This window comes from Festucalex cinctus, chromosome 16 (assembly GCF_051991245.1).
Source record: "Festucalex cinctus isolate MCC-2025b chromosome 16, RoL_Fcin_1.0, whole genome shotgun sequence".
Classification (NCBI taxonomy): Eukaryota; Metazoa; Chordata; class Actinopteri; order Syngnathiformes; family Syngnathidae; genus Festucalex; species Festucalex cinctus.
In genome coordinates, this window is record NC_135426.1 from 9,803,458 (window position 1) to 9,828,680 (window position 25,223).

Consider the following 25,223-nt stretch of genomic DNA (forward strand, 5'->3'; position numbering starts at 1 on the left):
CACTTTACTAGTATATATACTGTCGGCCTAATTGTTGAGTGAGAAAAAATAATAATAATAAAAAAATGAGTAAAATACCTTGTAATTAATTTAGATACACCAGGATTCAATAATTTACATCCTGTCACATTCCTGGTTCCTGCATGCTACTGGCAATCTTGAACGGTCACAGAATGAGAGTAATAATGCAAATTAAAAAAAAAAAAAAAAAAAAAAAAAAGAAGAGCATCAACTCACCTCTGGCTCTCAGTAAGGTGAGTCGCCTGGGACGAGCCAAGAATGCGTCGACACCTCGCAACCAAGCGCGTCACAGTCAGTGGGAGGAAAACAGACCAAAACCCAAACAGCGCCGATGGTAGACATTCTGCGGCGCCGTGCGAACGCAGGTCACCCGGCTCGGCTGTTTTGGGAGCAACGCTGACGGATTGACTTGAGCGCACTGAAAAAGTCGCGGGCGATAAGGATATTATTGACAAATCCGTGTGAAGAATTTCAAGGTCTTTGCGACAACCGCTCGAAAACAAGATTAAGAGGCTGTAAAACAACACACACGAGAACACAGCCAGATAATCAGTAAAAAAAATAAAATAAAAAATACAAACTTTCAAGTAATGTGAAAATTCAGTTTTTTTTTTTGTTTATATGTGACCAAATTTAACTGAGTGGCTTCAGTATTATGGGTAATGGCAAAGTGAGCAAAGTTAGCCGTTTGGTTTGGCTCCAATTAGCAGGAAGAAAATGGATGAAGTTAGCTAAAGTAGTGTCACTTTTTCAGAGTTAGCTTCAGTATTTGTATAACAAGTTGAAATCAAGTCAAATCAGTTTTTGAGGGGGGAAATAAATCTAGTCAAGTGACATTAGCCAAGTAGTTTCACTTTCCAGTTTAGGCGAGCAACGTTAGCAGTTAGCTTACCTTTCCAATGATGCAGTCGGAACTCTAGAGTGCTGTTGGAATGAAAATTAGTCGAATCAGAGCATCAGATGAGATTTCTAAATACAGCCAGCGTTGTAGACTCACATTTTAAAGTCAATGTGAGGATATTATAGTCATGTAGCTTCAATTATTTCATCATCATTGGCTAAGTTAGCCAGCTAGCTTTTGTTTCAAAGCAAAGTTAGACTCATAGTGTCAATTTTTATGAGATACGTGAGCAGCTTTAGTCAGGTGGCTTCAGTTTTTAATTATGATTGAGGGATTGTTGTCAATATATATATATATATATATATATATATATATATATATATATATATATATATATATATATATATATATATATATATATATATATATATATATATGTTTATATTTATAATAGTCGAATCCATTTGTTTTAGTCTATTCGAGGATGTTACCCAGTTAACCTAACCAGTAAAGGGAGGCACTAACTTTAGCAAGATAGCTTAAATAATTTGTGTGCTTTTGCTGTAAACATTAAAGACAAAAAAAATAATGAGGAAAAATTATGGTGCGTTGATAATTGTATTATCACTGCAATGAAAAGCCCGACAAACGGCGCGAGTGTCGTGGTGATATGATGCTACAAAAAAAAAAAAAAAAACATACAAGCACAAACTATCATAAAGCTGAAAAATTTCCGTCTCATGACAATAATAATATTTAAATCGATATACAAATAACACTGTACAAAGCAAGGACAAGTAGTAATAGAAATGAAGACGAAAAAGAGCGGAACTGTGCTCGTGCTTAAACCTCATTTGATTCTCCTCACATGTGCGCGCACACTCACCTATACATACATGCTAATACATTCACGTTCGGGGCCGATCGGCGGCGCACCTGGACTGGCGAGGACTAAAACCACCTGTAGTGGCTCGTATGGCTTGTTCGCTCTCACTGTGAGTGTATGTGTGTGTGTGCATCTTTGTGCGTCCATGTTCCATTCCAGTCCATCTTGCTGGTTAAAGTGCGCAGTTTTTTTCCTCCATAGTCAATCGGGGTAACGAGCCCCAAAACGATAATCCGAGTTGAATAATCCAGAGTTGGCGTGGAGGCCGTCCGTCTGTCTGTAGGAAAGTCTCAATTCTACCAGTTGCAGTCCTTCTTGAGCAGCGCGTGCACTTTGCGGCCCAAGATGGACGTCCAGGGCTTGACGAAGCTCTTCATGTTGACCAGCAGGTGGCCCCGCCTCCTGTCGGCGTGACCTGCCACCAGGTACTCCACACCTGACCAAATACCACATTAGAGTCATGCGCAAGAAAATGCTCATTTTTCTCTGGTCAGGATTCACTTTTTTAGAATGATTTGGATAACTATTTTGTTCACCTTATTGAACTTTTTTTTTTTTTTTGCTCGTAATTGAAACCCTAATTTCAAACCCTAATCCTTATTCAAAACCCAAATTGCAGTTGCTAATTAGTGCCCTCTGCCTGCTGTGTTTCCCAGGTGTGTCTTGTTAGTGTCTCGTTAGTGTTGTATTTAGTCAGTGGGGTTTGTTCATGCGTCGAGCTAGCATTGTCTTGTCTTGTCTTGTCTGTTCCAGGTAAGGTGTGCAAGCTATGTTGGTAGCGTCTAGGTCTAGTCAAGTTCCTCTACGTCTAGTCCAAGTTCCTCTACGTCTAGTCCAAGTTCCTCTACGTCTAGTCCAAGTTTCTAAACGTCTGGTCAAGTGTTCTCTCGTCCACGCCAAGTGTTTTCTCGTCCACGCCAACTCAAGTCGTCTCCATGTCAACTCAAGTCATCTCCATGTCAACTCAAGTCTCTCCACGTCAATTCAAGTCATCTCCACCTCAATTCAAGTCATCTCCACCTCAATTCAAGTCATCTCCACGTCAATTCAAGTCATCTCCACGTCAACTCAAGTCATCTCCACGTCAACTCAAGTCATCTCCACGTCAACTCAAGTCATCTCCACGTCAACTCAAGTCATCTCCACGTCAACTCAAGTCATCTCCACGTCAACTCAAGTCTCTCCATGTCAACTCAAGTCTGTCCTGCCAAGTCAGTCCTGCCAAGTCTGTCCATGTCTTAACCAGTCTGCTCATGTTCCGTCCCGTCATGTCCATCACCATCTTTGTTGAAATGTTCCTCACGTTTCCCTTCCTATCTGTCTCCCTGCCTTGTTTCTCCGCCATTGTGTCCATCCACCACATCCTCGCTCCACACAACGTGACAGAAGCTTGAGAACCGACCTGGGTTGAGGATGGGGCAGGTGCAGCCCCTCGCCGTCCACGACTCGGGGTAGAGCGTGAGGCGGCCCCGCTGCAGCTTCACCTTCTGACTCAGCACCTTCTGGACCTTCACCTCCACCTCTGCGTGCGAGCCCTTGTCGTGGGCTGACAGCACTTTCACTTTCAGAACTGAAACCAACAGGTAGGTGCGACACAGTTAGAGCTGTCAAAATTAATTGACAAATCGGCAAGTAATCGATTATCAAATTAGTCGACAACTATTTTAATAATCGAGTAATCTGTTGAAGAAATTTTTTTTCATTCTTAAAAATAATATTTAAATAATTAACTAATTAAATTAGGGAAAAATGCTTTTATAATAAATTTTAATGCAAAATTAAATTAATTGAATCCAATTCGTCGAGCAATCGATTGAATAACCGATCGATTAATCGATTCTAAAAATATTCAGTATAGTATATAGTATATAGTCAATAAACTATTAAAGGAGCTGAAGGGAAGCGCCATCTGATATAAAAAGTCTACACACCCCTATTCAAATGGCAGGTTTTTGTGATACACAAAAATGATTTGATGACAATGTAATTTTTTTTCAAATTCATTGTTTACACATTTTGTTGAATTTAATTTCACCCAGGGCAAAAGAGCAGGTGCCTGCACACCACCTAGTAGCTCGGTGTGCACGTGCCTGGAAAGCGCCACCACCATAAAGCATAGGGATGTAACGGTATCCAAACGTCACGATATATTATCACGATTTGAAGCTCACGATACGATAATTATCACGATATTGTGGGTAGGCTGGCAATATTTAAAAAAGGTCACAATATTGTAAAAAAAAAAAACACAATATTGTGCATGTACATAAGAGCAATGTTAGGTTATTATTATTATTATTATTTTATTATTAATGTTTTATTATTATTATGCTATGTTGTTAATGCAATGTTGACTTGCTTCACAGGCAGATTACATTCCCCTTCATCTAACAAAGATTTTAAACATAGAAGGGCCAAAACATCCCTAATGAAAATTAAATTGCACTAAAAAAAATTAGCCACCAGGGGGTGGTAGAACTGCACGAAAGCAAATCAACCTGATTTTTTTTTTTTAACAGATGTGTTGCATTTAAATATTGTGAACGGGATGACGACGACGATATTGTGGCAGTTTTAATATCACAAGATCACGACATTGCGCTTATCGTTACATCCCTAATAAAGCATCGTGATGACGTCATACATGCGCGTCGAATCACTCACCGTATGCGTAGTTCATGGTGCAGAACAGTTTACTGTTGGTCAGCGGCTGCTCTTTGCACTCGCACTTCTCTGCGGGGGGGCAAACACAGCATCCAGTAATGTGTGCTGTGTTGTCCTAAGAATGCAATCCTAGTGTGTGTGTCTACCAAGGAATGTGTCTGAAAGTTATAACCGGACAATCAGAGCACACACAAACACGCACCTGAGTAATGGAGGGCAGAGAAGAGCTCGTCCACTCTGAAGATCCGGACGGGCTCGCTGGAGTTTCCCTCTAAGTTGTACAAGTCCGACCTGTCGCACGACAACAAGGCACACAAAAATATCTGACTAATCCTGACAATGGGATTTTGGGCTGTTTAACTGCCGCTTCTCCCCCAACAAGCCGTGGAAGATTCGGCATCGAACGAACGAGAAAAGGTTTTTATGTGCGACTCACCCGAGCACACAGTCGCCCGTGAAGGGGTCGCAGTCGCCGGCGCAGTCGCACGGCCGGCAGCCGTACTCGTGGAAGCCCCAGTATCCCACCATGCACCTGTCGCAGTGGGCGCCGCCCACGCCGGGTTTACAGATGCAATCGCCGTCGGCCGGGTCGCACAGCGCGTCGCCGGCCGCGTGCACGGCCATGGAGCCCAAAGGGTGACAGTTGCATGCTGGGAGAGGGAGAAAACAAGTTGGACAAAAGATTCACTTGTAGGGTCAACTTGAGTCAACTCTGCCTTATTATTAATAAGACAGTTTATTTCTTAAGGTTTTGCCTAAAAGTTCAATACGCTCTGGGTCTCATAATTAGATAGACTATTCTCTTTATTAGAGTTGCTGGTATCTATCTTAATCTAGGTGCACCTGCCATTATGAAGTTAGTTCCACATGGAGTTGTAGCTCCATGTTGTTGATTTTCAGCAAAAATGTAGTGTTCTGGTTATTAATTTTGAAAATCTGGTCACCCATCATTTTTACATATTTCTTTATGAGACTATGTGAGGAACATTAGCCACGTAACTTCAGTTTTTTAATATCGCGAATCAATTAGCAGACTAGCTTATTTTTTCCCCCCCAATATATGTGAGTAATATGTTATCTTCAGTTTTTGAATAAACTTGAACTAGGTTTGCCTGATAGTATTTTTTTAAGCAAGCTAAGCTGAGTACCGCTAGTCTTTTTTTTCAACCATTCTACATGAGCATGGTTAGCCACACAGCATCAGTTTTGACTACAGCTAATTAAATAGCTAATGATTTCCAGTCACGTAACTACTACTTCATTTTTTTTTTTCCCGAGGTCAATGCGCGGATGTTAATCAGGTCTCTTAATGTCTGAGTCATCTCGACAAATATAGCCAGTTAGCTTTAGCATTTTGAATAGGTTTTTGAGTGAAGCTAAACTACTCTGTCATCAATTTTGGATAAAAGTGATCCTTTTCACTTCTTTTTCCCTAATTAATAGTGAACGCCGTTAGACGCGTAACTCCAATTTCTGAGTAATATCAAGCAAAGGTAGCTGGATAGCTTACGTTTCTGAGGAAAATCAGCCAAGTAGCTTTGAATATCTTGTGTTCTGAACCAATTTCTGTCTATTAATTTAATCTCAACTAAAACAGACAGACTTATCACACACACATTATTAAGAGCAAGGGTGAGAAGATAAACAAGTTTGGGGCCTTTACAAGCGCATTTCTGTGCATTTTTACACGCTTATCCAACATGTTAATGTTCAATAGACATTACGGTCAGCTCCATGTGATGCTGGAAAATGCATGCTAACGTGTTTGAACATCACACTACTGATGATGGGAAACAGCGGTGTGCAAATACTTGGCTACTGTACTTTTAAGTAGCTCCCCCTCCTACTGTTTTGCTGTGTACCAGCTTGTGTGGCGCATGACAAGATTGTTTTCTTTACGCCGTCCCCCCCGCCGACTCTGGTATGATCGCAATGTTCCTCGCCAAGGAGGGAAATTCCTCCATTGTCGGCGCGAGAGGAGAGGATTTCACAACCTTGATGTTTTTTATCCTCGGTTACACGCAGCCCCCCACTTGGACATCTCGTGTGCACTATTGCACACTTTTTTTTTTAAACTATTTTTTCCATTTTTGCCATGCTTGCTATTCGTTACAAAAAGCTGTCTTGCATCGTCAATTTGCAGGGGAGGAAAGGAAATTGACCATATTTGGGCATATGTTTCTGCACGACAGTGACTATATGGCAAATGGCACTTCATTTATATAGCGCTTTTCCACCTTACAAGGCCCTCAAAGCGCTTTACATTTTGACTACCCATTCACCTATTGATGACGCAGCATCAGGAGCAATCGGGGGTTCAGTATCTTGCTCAAGGATACTTCGATGTGTTCACAATGGCATGGGACCAAACCCACAACCGCTGGGTTGGGAGACGACCACCATACCACTGAGCCACACCGCCCTATATTGTCATTATCATAAGACTAAATAGTTTTCAATGGAATTTTTAAAGGTGTTCTTGACTCCATTGAGCCATTTTCGGCAGCAAAAAGAATATTTTGTCCAGAATGAATTTGGTAACTTCATTATTTTTCATGTACAATTAAAACCTTAAAATACAAATTGATCCACTTGCTGTTGACTGAAGAGGACCTCACCTGTGCTGAGTTAGTAGGTAACGACCAATCATGGCTCTGTTTGCTGACCAAACCCAGAAAACAGATGAGCCATGATTGGTCGTTACCTACTTCCTCAGCACAGGTGATGTCATCTTCAGTCGACAGCAAGTGGAAAAATAATTTTTTAAAGTTATTAATTGTACAAGAAAAATAATGAAGTTGTCAAATTCATACTGGATATATACTCAGTGAATCAAGTATTCCTTTAATATTGACCCGTGATATCAAAACTGCCACAATATCGTCGTCGTCATGTTCACAATAATTAAAAGCAGCACATCTGTTAAAAAGTCAGATTGATTTCCATTTGTGCAGTTCGGCACCCTCCAGTGGCTAGTTTATTAGTGCAATTTAATTTTCATTAGGGATGTTTTGGCCTTCTATGTTTAAAATCTATGCTAATTGTCAGATGAAGGAGAACCTAATTGTTTGCTTGTGAAGCGATCAATGTGTGCTTTCACTAGCAAGTCAGTGCCTCAATATTATTTGAGATTATAGGTGGTTTATATGCATTACTGTTATGTACAAAACCACAATATTGTGTTTTTTTATCATGAGCTCTTTTTTTTTTTTTTACAATATTGTGATCTTTTTTAAATCTCCCCCCCCCCCCCTCGTATCGTGATGTTTGGATATCGTTACATCCCTAGTACACATGTACCTAATGTCCATGTTTTTCAAATGAAAAAATATTGAATAACGTGAAACCTCTTTTGAAGCAATAAACATGATAAAATACTGTATGATTACATACCTTCACGAGGCCCTCTGTTTGCCATGGTTACAATTAAAAACCAGCAGCAAATTGATTTGAGGGTAAACACAGCATGTTATGGGATGGTCTGGTGCATTTTGAGTTTGGAGTTGTTTTGGACTCGCACACGCAGGCAGGCATACCTGCCAAGCTGAGCTCACAACGGGGTCACATCTGAAAGATAATCGCCGGCGAGAATGTAGCCAGCGCTGCGTGTTTATAGATGGCTATCTGGTGTTTACTCAAGACTCGTCCCATCGGCGGAGGCCCGGCAGCACGCCGCTCGGCCCCAACACGCGCAGACGCGCGCGGTGGAGACGACCCCTGCAATGATTACCCCGCTGCTGTGATTTAGCCGTCAGAAAACACAAAACGAGCCAAGATGGACAAGCGCGCTCCCCGCTGACTCACGGCGAAAGTATGCCGCCATCTGATGATTAACTCCGGCGCAAACCTTGGACGCATGACGTCTCTCAAAGGGGCGCGCACGCGCGGGGCCAGGTGCCCATCAGGAATCATCAGCGTTATCCAGCGGCACGTCCCGGCTTGCGCTCTTCCTCATTCCTGGCGAGAATGAGGAAGAGTGCGTTGGCGGCGCGCTGCGGGTGATACGATGATTCATAAAGTATGAAATTTGTGATCGACGTAAAAACCATTTGAGGTTATGAGTTAGTTTGCTGGGCGACGTAAGGATGTGAGGTCACGTGGACACAAGAAGACACATTCATTTTGATTTGTTTTTAACTTCAAAGTTGAGAACACCGTATTCAAATTAGTGTGTTAATTTTGAGTTGATTTAAAGTTCCTTTAACTCATTTTTTAAACGTGCGTTTAATGAACGCCCCTTACTTAGCAAGCCTGCAGTAATAAAGCAGTAATAAATGTAATAATAATGCATATTTGTGGAGAGTGGGGTCAAGCTGTATTTTACAATTTAAAAAATGTGCAGAATTTCACAAGTTACTTCATGTTATTAAAGATTAGGATAATTCTTAATTTATTTGCTTCAAAAAACATGTAAATACATTCTATTTTAACTCAACTCAATTCAACTCAACTTTATTTATAAAGCGCTTTAAGAACAGGCGTTGCTGTAAACAAAGTGCTGTACATAAACATCAGTTTTGCCGTAAACAAGAACAAAGCAAACATTTTGAAGTGCGAATACACTTACAATATTTTATAATATTTTAAATATTACCATGCTCCCAAAGACGTATTTATGTTTTTTTTGTTTGTTTTTTAATGCTAGAGCACACAGAAAGCTTTGGTGCATCCTCTGAACTGAAGAGAATGGCAATGGCTAGGGGTGTTAAAAAAAAATCGATTCGGCAATATATTGCAATATTACAGCGCACAATTCTTGAATCAATTCAATAGGTGGCTGAATTGATTTTTAAACATTCATTTTTGATGGAAAAATATTCAACAAAACGCCTGTGGCGTGTTCGGGGTCCGCACACTCTACTATAGGGAAAATAAAAGCTGATAGGCACAGTTTTGACACACGCCACTAACTTTCCAGACTCATTCTTGTGTAAATAGTTCACATTTTGCCTGCCTAACGGAGCGAGCATGTACCGTGCTTAAATTAATAAGCGCATAGTCACAAAATGGTTTTGCGCCAGCTACATAGAAGACCACCCAGTACTTACATCACAGAACATCAAAGCAATTCATGTAAATATGCCCGATAGGACGCTAAGTAAAGTGCTGTGATCTTCTCGTGAGGATATGACATCGCTTTTCTGTCCTTGAACCCCTTTGATCCCTTTTTAATCAAAGTGTGTGTGTGTTTGTGTGCGTGTGCATGTGTGTCTTACGCTTGCAAGAGTCAGGGGCCGTGTGTGGCCGCCGGGGGTCCCGGTAGAAGCCAACCCTGCAGTTCTGACACTGGCGCCCCTCCGTGTCGTGCAGACAGTCGCACACGCCACCACTGCGCTGGCCCGAGTCCCGCCAGGCCGACCAGTCAAAATGGCAGCTGTGAGCATGTCCGTTACACTTGCATTCTGGTGGAAAGAGAGAGAAAGGTAAGTGGGTGGGATGCACGCAAGGAAGCAATCAGAATAAGATTAAAAAATTTACTTGTTTTCTATAGTTACAGTCACTATTTACACTAACTAGCTATTTAACCAACAGAGTTGCTAGCCAACTGCACATCAAAACAACTCACACTTGTACCTTACCAATATGGCTGCCAACACACGCATTTGAGGTCCTGAAATGTCAGGACGAGCAGTAACATGCAGGTTAGACTTATCAGACAATCAGAGTATAAAAATAACAAGTGCTTTAAATGCACGTTTGGCAGCCATATTGGAGAGGTACAAGTGTATTAGGCTCAGGTTAGCATGCTCTGTAAGAGTAAATGAATTTGATAATAAATTGAGATAAGATTGTCATATTCCAGTTTTGTTTTTTTTGGTTTAGTGTTCCACTGTGAGATTTATTCTAATGTACAATATGTCTGCTGGCTCAAAAAAACAAAACAAAACAAGAAATTAGGGTCAAATGCTCTTCCTGACATTTAACGCCTCAAAGCGTGTGTCTAGGGCGGCCATATTGGTAAGGTACACGTGTGCAGTTCAGGTTGCGTTGCGTCTCCACTCACTGCGACACTCGTGCGGCGCCCCCGTCAGGCCGTCGGCGGGCTGCCACGGTCGGTCGTTGTAGAGCGCGGCGCAGCGCTCGCAGTGGTCGCCGGCCGTGTTGTGTCGGCACACGCACTTCCCATGGACCTGCCACACGAGGGACGAAGGGAGGGCTTCATTAGCGACGGATTTGAGCGGACGGACAAAGACGTCAGTGTGATGGCGAGGCCCGTTTTTCCCCCCACGTGAGACGCGACAGGTGCCCCCACTTCCTCGCTAACTAACACAGCCTTCTTCTTCGTCTCCGTCACCTCTGACAACTTTTGACCCTTCCGGGATATCTTCCCACTCCATCCCTTTTTCCCTCCACTGAAATTAGTGAATGGGGATTGATTGTTTGGTTTCATCGCTGGAAACAATAAAAGGGGCCTCAGGTCTGAAAGGCCTGTGTGCGTGCGCGCGCGTGCGTGCGCATGAGAAGAGTGCAAGTATGCAGCATCGAGAGCACAATAACAATCTCCTTGTCATTCCTGAGAGCTGGAATGCCATGTATGCTGGATAATGATTGAATGGGGGGGGGGGGTCAGGGCATTTGAGGAAGCTCTTTATTTGTTTGCGTTACACCGTGCTACTGCTATGTGGGACACACAGTTATACAACACGGTACATACCAACAAAAAGTATGTTTGCGAAACTCCAACATTGTTTCCCACGGTGTGCGTGTGTGAGACGTGTCGCCAACTTGGGCCGAACACGTGACGGGCCCAATGTGTCCTCTAGGTGAACTGAGAGCTGAGAGCGGATCAGCCCGCCACATATACACACACGCGCACTGGGAAAATGTTCTTGCATGAAACGTAGGCGTCGCGAATACATTATTGATCAGCTTGTGCAAACGTAAATTTCACTCTACAGAGAAGAGCGTCTGCCGAATTTGAAAGACTGAAAAATGCACTCATGGCAGACAATGAGGTGCTCTAAAGCTGCCAAGTGAGCAGACAATCCAAATGGACAACACATTTTCGGGATGCCGACAACTAGGGACAGACCAGGCCGATTATCGGTGCCAATGTCTAACATTTTTACGAATATCGACATTGGCCATTTTTACAATCTGAAGGCCGATAATGCTGATAATATCTCTCTGAGCGGTGAATGTGTTAGGTTTACACACCAAAACAAATAAGTATGACAACACAAGGATGAGAAGACAAGACATATTCCTTTTCACTCGCAGTGAGGAGAGCAGAGTTGCCAGGTACAAGCTGTCAAAGATGATCTAGCAAATCTCTTGCGCCCTCTCTATTTATTGGGGATTATTTCCTGTCCGGTTCCAAAAAAATAGCGTTGCACCACTAAAGGGGTGGGGAAAGAACAATAGTGCAACGCTACATTATCTAAAAATAACATATCTGTCTGCTTGGATGTAAGTGTGTTGCAAATAAGCATCTGATTATCCATTAGCAATGAAAGTTCTCGTTTCCGCTTTTGCCCCAGATGGTGTGACTCATTTTAGACACAGCCACACTGTCTGGTACAGTTCTAAAAAAAAAGCAGTTCACTTAAAGTTCATATGCGTATAAAGCATTTTAGCAAATATATAATAACTTAGATAGACTTTAAACGTAACAGAATATTTGCAAACTTAGTGAATTTTGTGTTTTCTTCAGGGTTCGTAAAATGTTGCAAAACGTTGCAAATGTGTTCACAGGCAGTTTGTAGTTGTCATTAACTTGTCGCAAACAGCTTTTCTAGTCGCAAAGACATTTTGAATATGTTCTGACAAATGCGAACATCCTTTGAAACCTTTGACGAACTCTGACGAGAACACAAAATTTTCACAAGCGCAGAGATACCAACTTAAGAGATCAATTTAAAACTGGGTTCATTTCATGTAACTTTTTATGTACCGGTATGTATTTATTAAAAAATTCACTTAATTTTATAAGAGATGCTGCTTTTTGCTGTTGTTAAAATTAAAACTAACAAATAAAAGATTACCATTACAGTTATGTTCAAAGTTTGGAAAGTATTTACAGTTTTATTAGAATTTTAAAACAATGCTGTCTATTTACTGTATGTTTAAATTAAAAGAAAAACATTAAACATGTTGAAAAGTTGTTTTAAAAAACTTTTTTTTTTATGAGGAATAAGCGGTTAAGAAAATGGATGGATGGATGGATGGATGGATAATATATATATATATTTTATTTTACTGCAAAAGAATATCAGCTCCACATATCGGTTATCGGCTTCCTTGCCTACTAATAATCAGTATTGGTATCGGCCCTGAAAAAACTATGAAGGTGCTCATATTTGGGGTGTCGATTTGAGCGAAAGTGCGTCGCGATATGCCGTTTAAGCCATGCCATTAAAAACAAACACAGTCACACTTTACAGGGTTGAGGTTACATAATTCATTTGACCGGATTAGGCACCCAAAAATGAGCAGATCAGCATTTTTATGAGTGAGAGGAAGCAAGATTGTTCAAGTGGAGCAATTAGTCCAGCCTGTGTGTGTGCGTATCCTCCAGTGGCTGTCCAGGGACGTCATTATGACCGTGTGTATGAGTGTTAGCTTTGTGGCTAACTAACAGACAGTGTAATCACTCTGAACAGGAGTTCCCTTCATCCAAACATTCACACACGCACACTGTCTGGACTCTAATGATTCAACTTCCTTAACTCCCCCCCCCCAATGCACACACAATACAGCATATTCTGCCTACCCATGTTGCATTCCACACTTTTGTTAGGTTACCGACTTCTTTGAAAAGCATATTAAAAGAAAGGATCTGCACAACACACCCACAGGATATTACACTGTTACATTCATTTCCTGGGACTTAAACCCATAACTGATCCTGTCTTAGCGCTTAAGCTAACCCGCTGTCTTCAACTTACTTTGATCCGTCACAGCATTGGTGTCAAACTAAAGGCACGCGGGCAAGCTGTTGGCCCCCTGTGTCATCACGCAAATGCTAATCGCGCTAATGCTAATCAAAATTGCTAACATTAAGCAAGTACTAATTTTGTGGGTATTTAATAATGCATATGTATAGAAGAGAAATTATTATTCGAAGGAATAATCGATAGGATAATCAATTTTAAAAAGATTCAATAGTGACAGCACGTGTCGCAATCATAAGAAAATATGAGAGTTCATAAGAAAATATGAGAGTTCATGGAGTGAATGGCGAATGCAAGTAAAAAAAAACAACACTGATTGCGGTGCTCATGGTGCATGTTTTTTTTTTTTTTTTTAAATCTGTCATAAATTATTACACCATTAAAATATTTATCATAGTATAGATACTGGTATATTTTCATTTTGGCACCATACTGAGTCTATGCCACTTTCCTAAAAAGAAAAGATTAAAACCATGTTCCTTTTTAAATGTCATGCTGTTCATCGAAATGATCATCAGTTTTTTTTCCACATTCTGTCCCCTTATGAGCAAAACACTGCCCTTAAATCCAAGCTACGTGATTTTACATATCAATTACACATTCATGGTTTCATCCAAAATGGTTTTAAGGCCAACGCGCACCTCATCCGCCATTTGGCTTTAGCGGCGACACAAAGCCGATGAGCACCGCTTATGTAACCGTGTTTGTCCAAAAGTTGTCCAGGTGAGCGCCCGCTCGCCCCCGAGACACTTGAGAGAGGATTTACTGTTCAAACCTGCGGCGCGACACAAATATTTGCAGGCAATATTGCGCACATAGACCGGCGTCAGAATCTCGTCTTTCAATATGGCAACAGCTGAGCAATAATACATTAAATTATTGATATGCCCAACTGAGTGCCAGAGGATTGTCAGGCACTTGCAAAAAGGAAATCAAGTCAGCTACCAAATTAACCATAGCACTCTTTTTTTTTTTTTTTTTTTTTGTGGTACCAACTATTCATGTTTCACTTTTTGACACTTTCCATGTTCCATCAGAGGTATTAAAGTTATGTGTTACACTATTCCACTTTCAGGGGTACCAATGTAAATATCACTCATCCTAAATTTTGATCCTCAACATGGCCGTCCATGCACATTTGTCAATGCTGTCATTAAGATGCTTTTCACGGAAGGTACTAAAGGGGAAACTCCACATTTCTCGCCACAAAAGATCACTGGCTTCTTCCTCTAGTCGCGCCGCACCCCGACAACACACTTCCATGGCATGCAGCTAAGTCATTTATTTTTCTCCCCAACTGCTGCCAACTATAAAAGCAAACGGCAAAGCAAACACGAGCCGCTTGGCACGATATAAAAAGTCTCGAGTGAAAAGAGGAAACAGATAATCGTGTTTGTTTCCCGCCACTGATGGCAAGAGATGTGTGTGCGTGTGTGGGGGGGTGTACGTGCGTGTGTGTGAGATGCACACCTTAATCAACGACATCATTATGCGTGAGAACAACCATCTCCATCTTTGTTTTTTAGCCAGCAGGAAATGCTGCCATTGTTGGAGTTGGGGATGTGGGGGGAGGAGTTGAAAGTGTACACAGAAGGTGACTGACACCCTCATCACTAATCACCCCTTTTTATTATCATCAACAACACAAAGCGAGACGCAGTGACTGCACGAACCATTAAGGCCACTAATGGCGTGTTTGCATCTCTGTTTCCTGAACCAACATGGTCGCCGACGTGCGCCCATTTGACAGTAACGAGGAAAACAAAAAGAATACAAGCACAAATGACAACAAGTGAAAATGTCAAAAGAAAGCCATCACTTGAATTGAGCATCGCCAGATTACAATTAGTGGGAAATGTGCTATGAAAAAGATAGGTGTAAGCGAGTAAAAGTACAAAGTCATAAAAAGTCAAAGCGAGTGGTGGGGCTAAGACTTTTGCACTGTCTGTAGTTCCTCTGACTGCCTGTCGGTGTCAGTAAATAGCAAGCGTCCATGTAAAACGTGGGCTTACCACATGGTTGGTACGGTCCCGGATGGGCAGGTACCCTGGCGCGGGCACGCACTGCTCAGCGTGCCCGTTGCAGAAGCAGCTGCCCTTGACGATCAGGTCGTAGATGGCAAAGTGGCGCGTGGGCGGAGCCTCGCCCGGTGTGACGGCGGCGTCTTTAGCCTGGCACGGGCACGGCTGGCGCTTGAGAAGCCGGATGCGGATGTTAGTCACCCGCAGCTGTTGCTGGCCCTCCAGGCCGAACGGGTCCAGAGACTCCCACTTGGGGAGGGTGCGGTAGATCACCTGGGAGGAAGGAGGAGGAGAGGATTTTCAAAATAAAATGCACAGCTTATAGAGGTTTCATGTCAGGGTTAACGTCAGACAAACTTTTTGGCACCCTTTTGTTGTTTTGGCCATCTAAACGTTGCATCTCATCGTCATGACAACAAGACCACGAGCGTGCAGGACATCCTTTAAAAATCGCCATGGCAACAGTTGCCGCTGGTAACTGACACCCCGCGAAAAGTGTGTGTTTGCAGAGTGTCTCGTCATCAAAAGTGTGTGTCTGTCTCTTTCCATTGTTTTGTGTGTGCCTTTCCCTGATTGGCCGGCCTGGCGGGCACCGAAAGTGTGATGGGTGGAGAACTATTAATTTCCTGCTTGTTGCAAAAGGTGGCGGGGTCGCCGTATTGTGGTGCGCGATTAAGGGGACGCCACAAATGGGGGGGTGGGGGGTGGTTGGGGAGGAAAGGGCCTGGGGGGTGGTCGGGGTGGGGTGGACGCCACTCTGCGGGAGAGCACGGAGAGCCCGGCCAGACAAAGACGGGGGACAGAGACGCGGACACACATAACTCAGGGCGCCACAAAAGGACTGAGACAGCGCTGCCATTCCCCGGCAACTAACACACACACACGAACATGTTACACTCTAAAAATGGATTGGTTAAAAAAAAGAAAAAGAAAAAGAAAAACTACCAATCTAGTTAAGCTCATATTGGCTTGTTCCACCTTGTTCTCCTGAAACTACTAACGTGTACAGTAGCACTTTTTGGCGCCATTGGCTACTAAAACAACCAATCTGGACTCTTCCACTTTTAGCAACCTTCCGTTGTCCAATTGTTGAAATGTGTACGTGACACCTAACCTAAACAGAACCTTTGCACTGTGTTAGCATATTAATGATTAGCGCACAGGGTGAGAAAGGTTCCAAACGTTTGGGTGAGCTGGATCCATATTTGACTTTTTATGAGGCCTGAGGGAGCGCGCGGGTTCACCGTGGGCCACTCGTCATCTTCCTCGCCTGAGTTCCGGCCTGCGAAAAAGCAAGTCTGGCTTTGAGGCGGCTAATTCCATCAAAGCATGCTGGAGTGTATGTAACCTGGTAAACAGGCACAATGGGCAATGATGGAGGGGTGTGTGTGTGCGTGCGTGTGTGTGTGTGTGCATGCGTGAGAGGCGTCTGGCTCATAACATCCATCAGGGCCACAGCAGCACTTCCTTCCCAGCAGGCATTTCGCCGACATGAAGTGTTTATATGGAAGTATGTGTCGGCCTTCCGCTAAGGAGGTCACAGTTGTCGCAACACGCGCATTCTTCAGAGCTCTAACTGTAAATAATACATACGCACAGGTGAAAAGCTCGCTGTCTGCTTGCGGCGCATGAACTCGTTGCCCCTCGTCATCCATCACAGCTCTCGCCCTTATCAGATCCCCAAACAGCTCAGATGCACTTTGATGCAGGCCGCGCATAAGCCCCGCCGCCGTCAACCCCGCCAGAGGCCGTCCCGCTCCTTATGTCCTCATCGGATTACTTTTCAATAACTCAAGGCATATTGATAACAGCCCGCAAGGGGGGTGGGGGACTCTGTTATTGTCCATGAAATTCAATAGCTCCAAAATCAAATAACGCCATATGTAAGAGGCGGTTATTTTGGCACCCTTCAAAATGCTTGGTAAGAAAATCCAGTCCAAACTAAAATAGACAAAAGTGACATTTCTGCAGAAATTCCGTGGGAATGCTGAAAGCTGAATGCTAATAAAATATTTCCCAAGCGAGATTTGAACCAATGCACTTACATGTCTCTGTAACATCAGGCAAGTATTTAACATGTGAGCCAATTTGGCTTGTTGAAAATCATGGCTAATGGCCTATTTATATGTAAAAGTGTTAATCTGAAAGTACCCTCCATTCATTTAGATGGAAAAAATGAACTAATGATATCCAATGGAAAAATGCAAAAAAATAAAAAATAAAATTCATGCAATAGCGCCACCTAGGCATGCAGTACCTGCCATTCATTTAGATGGAAAAATGGAACTAAGATAGTTGCTATACATGTAATCACTTAGCATAATTGCCATGGATACATTTGCAATGCACAGTCGGAGGTGGTATTCAAACCTATGACCTCCTGGTTACTGGACAATGTACTTTACCAAGTGTGCCACTGAGCAGCATCACAGAGCTGGTAACGATGAGAAGTTGTATGTATGGAAGTGGGCGTGGAAAGTGGGACTGAAAACTAGACTAAGGTTCAAAGAAATTGCGTGGGAATGCTGAAAGCTGAATGCTAATAGCTGAATGCTAAGCTGAATGCTCGTGAAATAAATTGAAGGATAATTTATGTGAAAATGACAAAGTAATTAAATAGTAATTACAAAGTAATTAAGTAGTAATTACTAGTAGTAGTAGTAGTAGTAGTAAGAGTAGTAGTAATAATAGTAGTATTACTAGTAACTAGTAGTTGTACTAGTAGTAATAGTTGTAGTTTTACTAGTAACTAGTAATTACTAATAATAGTAGTGAATGTGTCATTGAACATTAAATTGAAAGCAAAAAATACAACATGTTAATCGAATGATAATGAAAGATAAATTGTGTGAAAATTACAAATGATCAATTGTAGATGAATCATAAATGAAAAGTAGAAATGCAACCAGCCTAAGATGAGATTCGAACCCTCGCCTCCTGTCTACTGGTCACAGGTCGACTTAAATAGTCTCCCCATTAAACTACAGAGGACTTGCTGTTATCATTTAAGTACGCAAGTGCGAAAAAGTTCAATGTCAGTCTCACTAAAAAATAGAGTAAGTGCAATTTCGAAGAAATTGCGTGGGAATGGTGAAAGCTGAATGCCAATGGCTGAATGCTCGTGAAGTAAATTGGAGGATAACTTATGTGACAATTACAAAGTAATTAAGTAGTAATTACAAAGTTTCTTTGCTCTGAATGTTAACTACTGTGTTTGTTGAAGCTTATGTGTTGTCTTTTCTTATGTAAAGCACATTGAGTTGCCTTGGATATGAAATGTGCTGCACAAATAAACTTACCTTGCCTTGAATATAGAACAGATAATATAGAAACAAAACTTAATAATGACGAATGACATCAAGAGTAATGGATTTGAAATAATTATCAGTAACAATGATTAGTATTAAATATTGCATTTGTACTAAAGAGTTGCCCAAGCTGGGTTCAAACCGATGTTTTCCGTGCGGCAGGCAGCTAGGCTAACCACTGACTTAACTTATCTGGTAAAAAACATTATGGCTTATAAGTGTATTTATATTGAAAAGTGACATCTGATGCTGAAAGTAAGACTTAATGGGGACACACGTTCAATCATTTCAGTGAAATTAGAATGCATTTCCTGGTATGATATTTAGTTGGGATACATGTTTTCCTTAGCATAATGGCCCTGGATATATTTGCAATGTACAGTCGGAGGTGGGATTCGAACCTGCTATGTTCTGGTTACTGAACAATACAAAATACCGAGGTACTGAGCAGTATCAGAGCGCTGCTAATACTGATCAGTTGTTTGTATGGAAGTGGGCGTAAAAGGGGACTTAGAAGTTTAATGTCAGTCCCATTGAAAATGAATGGGGAAATGTTGATATTTAACATTAAATTGTGTGAATACTGTAAGTACTGTGAAATCAGACAATATATTCCCAAGATGGCATGAATTTTTGAATATCATATTCAAATATGAACGGTGTAAATAGGAAGTATTATGTGGGAGTTATTACGCGGCAAAAAAGTGTGGAAAATAAAAAGCCGAATAACACAATGACATCATCTCTTTTTGGGGAACATGCAGTTATCAGTTATTTTAGCACCTTTCAACATACTTAGTAATACAGCAGAAATGTGCTGAAAAGTGGCACTATGCAAATTTCACTGCCAGGCTTATGAGGTGACATTCTTCCTCTTCATGTTCTATGTAACTCAAGAGCTCCACATATTTATATTACTATAATTTACCCAATCCAAATTATGTCACTTGTAGAGGTGCAAAAAGTGGTTGTAATTTATTTTGTCCCCCTTTAAAATGATTGCAAACAAAGCCGGCCGGAGGGTACCCAGCAGACACCACTTTCAATAATTCATGTCATGTTGACAACATGCATGTAAGACAAGCGGGGGCAAGGATATAAGCCTATTTATTGTCTATCGACTTCAACAGCTCAAAATTCTTATCTTGCTGTACTGTATTGTATCCAAGTCAAATTACGTCAACTGCCAAGAAGCAAAAAGGTCGTTATCAGTTATTTGGATGACTTCAATTTGGTTGGCAACAAAGCAGAAGGATGCCCAAAGGCCAAATGAAGCTGGTTTCAATAACTCACAGCATATTAATAACACGCCTGTCGGACTTAAAGGGGCGCATTAATAAGAATCACTTTATTGTCAATGGACTGAAGTTAAGCTTAAAGAATACACGCACACACCGCTTGCATTAAACATCAATGGTGTGGAGTGGAGGCAGCGCTCATGCTGGGTTTAAAGCACGCCTGTTAAACACTCACTCATGCACACACGCTCACAACCAACGCACATGCACACTATTCTCTGTCCGTCTATCTGTGGCATGTTGCCTGAGCGTCTGCATGGATTTGTTCCGGTAGGATGGGCAGCCAGCAATAATTTATTGCAAGCACATCTCGTGTCGGTGATGATGTCATCACAATTTGTATTTTGATATTATTAACAATATGCCTTTACTACATCTAGGAGCCTGTTATGTTAGCATGGTGAGCATTAGCACAGCTAGCATGCTAGCGCTCGCTGCGCGTGGCTGTTTTGCGCCTCACCTCCCCTCGGCTGCACGGGTACGCCCCGGAGTATTTGGACGTGCAGGCGGCTCCGTCCCGGCCCGATCCGGCCGCCTTGCCCTCCGGGATCCCGAAGGCGGCGCTGCAGTTGCGGGCGAAGTACTGAAGCATCTGCCATGTGTGCCCAAAATCCTGCGAGCGCTCCAGTGTCATGGCGGCGGGCCGCGGCGAGCGGAAGACGGCGATGAGGTGCGTGAAGTAGAACTCGGCCTCCAGGTCCAGCTGCACCGTCTCCGAGTCGGCGCCCTCGGCCGACTGCCACCAAGTGTCGGGGTGGCGGAAGGATGAGTCGGACATGGCGCCCGCCAGGTGGGACAGGTGGGGCAGGGCGGCGTTGCACTTGCCGCACTTGGCGCGGCCGCACGCCAGGCCCGGTTCGGAGTAGGCGCAGTACGGCTCGGTGCCATTGTTGCCGCACGCGCTCTGGGTCAGGACGCGGCGGCCCAGCGCCAGGTTGCCCATGCGGGGGTTGCAGGCGCGGCTCTCGCAACGCGGGGCTACGCCCGCTCGCGAAAAGGCCTCCAGTGGGGCGCCTGGGGCACAAAAAAAAACAAAAAAAACGACATTTTAGCTCACTCAACAACTTTGAAGAACGTTTTTGAGACATTCCACATACCTCATTTTTCATTTCATTATACTTCAAAGTATATTTCTGTTTCAATTTTTGCAGCAATTACCATTAGAATATAGCGAAGTTTTAGCATTATTTACATATTTGCTTCGAACTGTGGGGAAACAGCTTGTTTTCAACATGGTTGATCTCATATACTCTGCTGCCAGCTACTGGCCGTTTTTGTAATTATATCATGTTTTTCACCCATTCTCGGCCCTTGAGAGGCTGCATCAAAGCCTTCTCTATGCACTAGCATTAAAAAAACAAAACAAAACAAAAAAAAAAAAGTATAAATACATCTTTGAGACACTTAAACATTTAAAATATAATGTATTTATATGTTTTTGGGAGCAATTTAGTTAAGCTAAAGGAAAGAAGGAAGGACAAAAGTTAGGGAGGAATAAAGGAAGGATGGAGGAAGGAAAGGAGAGACTTATTTATTCACTGATGTAAAATGTATTAACTTATAAAAAAAACAAAAAAAAACAACAACCTGTATTCGCACTTCAAAATGTTTGCTTTGTTCTTGTTTAGTGCAAAACTGATGTTTATGTACAGCACTTTGTATACAGCGACGCCTGTTCTTAAAGCGCTTTATAAATAAAGTTGAGTTGAGTTGAATGTGCGCTATTGTTTTGACCAATCACGGCAATGGATGAAAATGCCGTCTTGTTCTTGTCGTGGGTGTAAAAAAAGCAACATCTTTACCAGCTAAAAATGCATCAAGTGCCTCTTGCTGTTCAACATTCACAAGGAAACAGTGATTCATTCTGAAGGAGAGAATTAATTGTAGTGTCCATTCGTCCATGTTTTTGTTAGGTTTGTTTGTTTCACCCGGCGTTTCTTCCTGGTTTCGTCACAGCTTCATGTCCCACCCTAAACAACGCCTCATTGGTACGATCTAAAAAAAATAAAAAATAAAAATCGAAAAAAGCTCGATTGTGAAGGTATCAGAGAGAGCAATACAAGATGTATTCTCGTAGTATTTGTGAACAAATACTGCGAGAATTCAGCTTGCTGGCAAGGTTACTACCTTGTAACTGAGGCCCTGTTCCTCAAACAAATCTCAAACAGAACCGTCTCAAGACATGCGAGTGTCCAAAAGAAGACACTGAGGACGTTTAACGGCTGTAATATATATGCCAAGTCTGGAGTGGCGCTGTAGCGCTGCCACAGAAAGTTGAGGGAAAGCGTCGAAGAAGAATCAGCGAAGAAGACGAACCACTAATCTGAATAGCCAATAAGCCAGGACTTTTGAAGCTGTGAGGCCGCCGTATTACTTCTCCCAAGAAACGTTTCTCGGCATACGATCCTAAACATTTGCAGAATCGAAATAGGAGAACATTTGAGGCAGTACTTAAACAACGATAAAAGAAAAGGGGGTTTTCAAAGTAGTTTAAACAGTTGTCTGCTCACGAGATGGGAGGAGTAACATGGCTGCCCTGTCGCTTCAATGGCTTCCACGGGTGTGTATGGGTTACCGGTTATCTAGTAATATATACAGATGAGTGAGACGAACACAGGAAAAGTGACAATGCCGGGCGATTCAAGTACAACGACATCACGCAAAACCAGTGTTGCCAGCTGTACGATAATTAGCGTATTTGTACGATAATTTGACCCTCTGTACGATCAATAATCCTAAAAAATAGCAAATGTACGATAATTTGACCACCAAGGAGTTTGAGCAAACAAGGTGAGAATTACATCATCACTGGAGGAGTATCCCGCATGGTGTCCACATTGCAACGTACGGGGCGCGTTTCAAAATCTTTCCACTCTGGAGCCCGGTTTCAAAAGGTAGTGATTTCAAGCTCCGAAACTGTGCCGCCGTGTGGATAAACTGCCCATGTCATGTCATGTTTCAGTTTTGTTTGGGTTTTGTTTTATTTTGTTGAGAGTGTTGGTTGTCTGGTGTTCTTGTGTGTTTTTCCTCTGTCTCATTTATGTCTGAGTAGGTCCACCTATGTGTTGCTAATTGGTTCCCTCTGCCTGCTGTGTGTCCCAGGTGTGTCCTGTTAGTGTCTCGTTAGTGTTTGTATTTAGGGAGTGGTGTTTGTGCACGTGGTGGGGGAGCATTGTCTTTTCTTGTCCTGTCCAATGTGGTAAGCTGTGCTGCAAGTTTCTCTACGTTTGTTCGAGTTTCCCTATGTTTGGTTAAGTTTTCTACTCCTGGTCACGTGTCTCCCGTCACGCCAAGTCATCTCCATGTCTTTACGTCAACTCAGTTCCCCACGTCTGTTCAAGTTCTCCACGTCTGGTCACCTTCTCCACGTCTGGTCACGTTCTCCACGTCTGGTCACGTTCTCCACAACTGGTCACGTTCTCCCCACGTCATGCCAAGTCCTCTCCACATCTTGCCCAGTCATCACCACGTCTACTCCAGTCACCTCGTCTTCTCCAGTCCCCTCGTCAACTCTAGTCATCTCCACATTATGCCGAGTCTCTTCCTCATCAACCCAAATCACGTCATGCTAAGTCATCTTCACGTCTGTCCATGTCTTCTCCACGTCAAACCTAGTGACGTCATGCCACGTCAGTCCACATTCCATCCAGTCCTCGATGCAATAAATAAAGCTTCATATATTGTCCTTCCCGTTTGTCTTCCTGTCATGCTTCTCCGCCTTTGGGTCCCGCAACATCCACATCATGACAGCCCAAACGGTAAGAAACTTGTGCGGATACATTGAAACGGTTTTCGTGTCCAATCAACAAGCGAGGGAGTGTCCAATTAAGATGAATGAGGCGGCCTCCTGGCTAGTGCGCGTGCACAAGTCAATAAGGAGCTTTAGCTGGATCGGAAGCGTTACGCAAAAGGGATAATGGCGCCATTGTGCACCTGCCGGCCTCACACCGTCACACAGATGGAGTTTGGCAGTTGAGCGGCGTTCGGACGCCTTCCAGACGCGCCTCTAACAACCCCTCGGGGCCACCGCCTCCTTCGTCCCGCTCGGTTCCCCTTTTGTGCGTCAGACGCTCAACACGTATTAAAATGGGGCTTCGCCGACCGGGGAGCTGTCAGGGGGCTTGTTTTGTGTTAAACAGGAGCCGCTGGTGAATTATGTAACCGTCTGCAGGTGGGGAGAGGTCACCCGAGGAACACATTGTGCTCATCGCCGGGGGGCAATTAACACTTGTAGCGCAGCTCTTAATGCAGCAAACTTTAATCCAAATCTTCACTCCAAGATAATCACTGTTATTGTGGGCGTTCGTGAGATTAAGATTGAAAATATGAGGTAGGCTATACAGATTGCAGGACAAAAGTTAAATGTTGTCAACAGTGAGTGAGTCAAATGTCTGTACACACTTATTTGGTGCTGGAATATTCTAATCGGTCAATATTTACACATTATCTTTTAAAACCAGACTTCATTTTAAATCCCAGATAAATAACAACAATAAAACTATAATTCACTGTTGTGCTCATTTATGAGATTAAGATGAAAAAACAACAACAACATGAGGTTGTGAACTTATTGTGAGAGCAGAATATAAGAGGAGCATTGAATAAAAGTTGGCCAATGTGTTAAAAATCTGTAATAGCTCCTCTTATTATCTGAATGATCAAATAATCAGTGATCAAATAAACAGTGAAACACTAACTTATCAACTATTATCATCATGCGGGTTAATGACAATGAAATTAAAAATATGAAGTTGTTGGTGTTATTGTCATGGCAGAATAAAAGTGAAACATTGAATAAAAGTATTGGAACCGTGGCCTTACAAACATTCAAAATAACCCATTTTTCAATAAACTTCAGTGTGTAAATGACACTTGAGATGTAGCAGGGACTACCACTGACCTGCACCTGACAACACGGCCACACTCAGCAGCAGCAGACGCAGCATGTCGGCTCAATTCCAAAACAAACCAACAAAAGAGCAAATGGAGATGTTCTGCAAAAAATAAAAATAATAAAATAAAAAAGCAAAAGAAAACACGGCGTAGGTTCAAATCCGGTGTGGCCTCTCTATGTTGCTCAGCTGAGGCGAAGGTGCAAGGCACAGGAGGAGGAGGAGGAGGGCGAAGAGTGTGGCGGGAGGAGAAAGCATAATCCCGTGAGGAAGAGCGCCGAGGAGGAGGAAGAGGAGTGAAAGTCTTGGTCGTGTGCAGCTGCTCTGGAACCTGCAAGCGTCTTTCATTTCCACGCGCAGCGCTTCGTCCTGTGAGGACACAAACTCACACACACACA

General features: G+C 42.7%; 1 protein-coding gene across 1 annotated transcript; it reads right to left on the reverse strand.

Annotated features, from left to right (window-relative positions):
• Positions 1-1,461: 1,461 nt before the first annotated feature.
• On the reverse strand, positions 1,462-25,223 carry ntn4 (netrin 4). Its single transcript, XM_077500648.1, has 10 exons — positions 24,834-25,223; positions 20,394-20,947; positions 15,319-15,600; positions 10,417-10,543; positions 9,629-9,814; positions 4,849-5,062; positions 4,615-4,703; positions 4,413-4,481; positions 3,151-3,318; positions 1,462-2,184 (listed from the first exon to the last, which is right to left on the reverse strand). Exons 1-10 carry the CDS (start codon positions 24,877-24,879, stop codon positions 2,045-2,047), a joined length of 1,875 nt encoding a protein of 624 aa, XP_077356774.1. The 5' UTR covers positions 24,880-25,223; the 3' UTR covers positions 1,462-2,044.